The sequence below is a fragment of the Limulus polyphemus genome, unplaced genomic scaffold (assembly GCF_000517525.1).
Source record: "Limulus polyphemus unplaced genomic scaffold, Limulus_polyphemus-2.1.2 Scaffold3929, whole genome shotgun sequence".
NCBI lineage: Eukaryota > Metazoa > Arthropoda > Merostomata > Xiphosura > Limulidae > Limulus > Limulus polyphemus.
In genome coordinates this window covers 39,501-41,290 of record NW_013669539.1, presented here as the reverse complement: position 1 = coordinate 41,290, position 1,790 = coordinate 39,501, and the positions used below count along the sequence as shown (strand labels likewise).

General features: G+C 32.0%; 1 protein-coding gene across 1 annotated transcript in view; it reads right to left on the bottom strand.

Moving 5' to 3' along the window:
• Window positions 1–810: 810 nt before the first annotated feature.
• Window positions 811–1,790, bottom strand: part of LOC106470298 (cytochrome P450 4C1-like) — a 20,262-nt gene continuing 19,282 nt past the window's right edge. The window contains exon 11 of the mRNA XM_013930842.2: window positions 811–1,299. Within this exon, the coding sequence (XP_013786296.2) occupies window positions 1,133–1,299 (167 nt within the window). The 3' untranslated portion in view covers window positions 811–1,132. The remainder of the gene's footprint in view (window positions 1,300–1,790) is intronic.

Genomic DNA, 1,790 nt, shown 5'->3' with positions numbered 1-1,790 from the left:
AAAAAACTGAGGGGGACAATAAATAATCCAATTAATTATAAACACCATTTGAAATGTAGACATTTCATAACTTATAAAACCATATACATGTTTAAGATGATATTTTATTTATTTATTTTTTATTTTAATACGTTAAGACAATATTGTAAATCTTAATTCTCACGGCCCGATATGACCTTGGGGAACTCGATTCACAAGCTGAGAGTCGCGGGTTCGAATCTCCGTCACCGAACATGTTCGCCCTTCCAGCGTGTGGAGGCGTTTTAATGTTATGGCCAATCCCACTATTTGTTGGTAAAAGAGTAGTCCAAAAGTTGGCGGTGGATGGTATTAACTAGCTGCCTTCCCTCTAGTCTATCACTGCTAAGTTAGGAACAGCTAGCGCAGATATCCCTCGTGTAGCTTTGCGCGAAATTCAAAACAAACTTAACTTTGACGATGATGATGACAAAGACAGAATACTCTAGCGTAGTAATATTTATACCCTTAATTAGTGATTTATGTAACAAGAAAGAGACGAGACAACTATTCTAGTTGTTACACTTTATTTCGAAAATTTTGTGTCAACATACAGGGTAATTAGATTTACGTTTGCAAACTAAATTAATATAAAACAACTTAATATTACAATAACTTTTGTAGCCGAAGTAAATTTAAAACTACAAATACGAATATCCCTGAAGAGTAATTAAGAAATTCAAATTATCTTATAAATTTTTTAACACTAATTCGAGTATATTATCATATAAATTTTTTAACACTAATTCCGGTATATTATCATATAAATTTTTTAACACTAATTAGAGTATATTATCATATAAATTTTTTAACACTAATTACAGTATATTATCATATAAAGTTTATAAAATAAATTCAACACAACGTCTATCTCTTGAATGTTAATTGTATCTAACTCGGTATTTCGCGTTACCACTTCACCCGTAACGCGAAATACCGAGTTAGATACATTCTGGAGATTTTCGTTGTGTTACGTTTATTTTTAAAAAGTAAGCTAATTTTACTTTTAGCAGGTAAACATTGTTTTAACAACAACAACAAAAAAAAACAATCGACTTATCATATACAAAAGCTATGATTGAACAACAATTATTTTATTTTATTCCTTCTTGGTTTACTCTCGTACCCGAGGTTCTATTCTCAACCGTAATCCTTGTTTAGGCCTAAGTACTAATTCTGCATCCATTTTTATCTTATCTCGAGGGTCTAAGGAAGTCACCTTGAAGTTGCGAAGAATATTTGCTATTACAACTTTCTCTTCCATCATTGCAAACTTTTGACCTGTAAAAGTTTCAAATTTATAATTAATCTAAAAGATCTCAAATATTTGTGCCTAAAATGTTAAATATCATTATGAACACCTTAAACTAAAGGGCAGATGTAGCTTAAAAATGCGCTCGCAACTTACTATACGAATGCGCATGAGCAGGCACTTATTTCTAAAGATATTGTTACGTCTCCGTTCGTTAGTTAATTTTCCGTAAAGTCCTTTCTTAAATAAAACTGGTTTATTCTTTCCGAATACAACTTTCCGATACACTTAATTTCAACAGTCGCTCTATAACAACGCTATAACTCACGTCTCACATGGCCAACAATATTTTATCCGCATACATTCAATTACTCACTACCTCCCCGTTGGTTCGTGGCCGGTCTTATATATACAAGACTACACTATATCTAGAAAGATCACGAGATTTATCACGTGATACTAGTCACGTGACCTCGATGTCGTAACAATATAAACAAAAGGTGAATGTAAATATACTTTA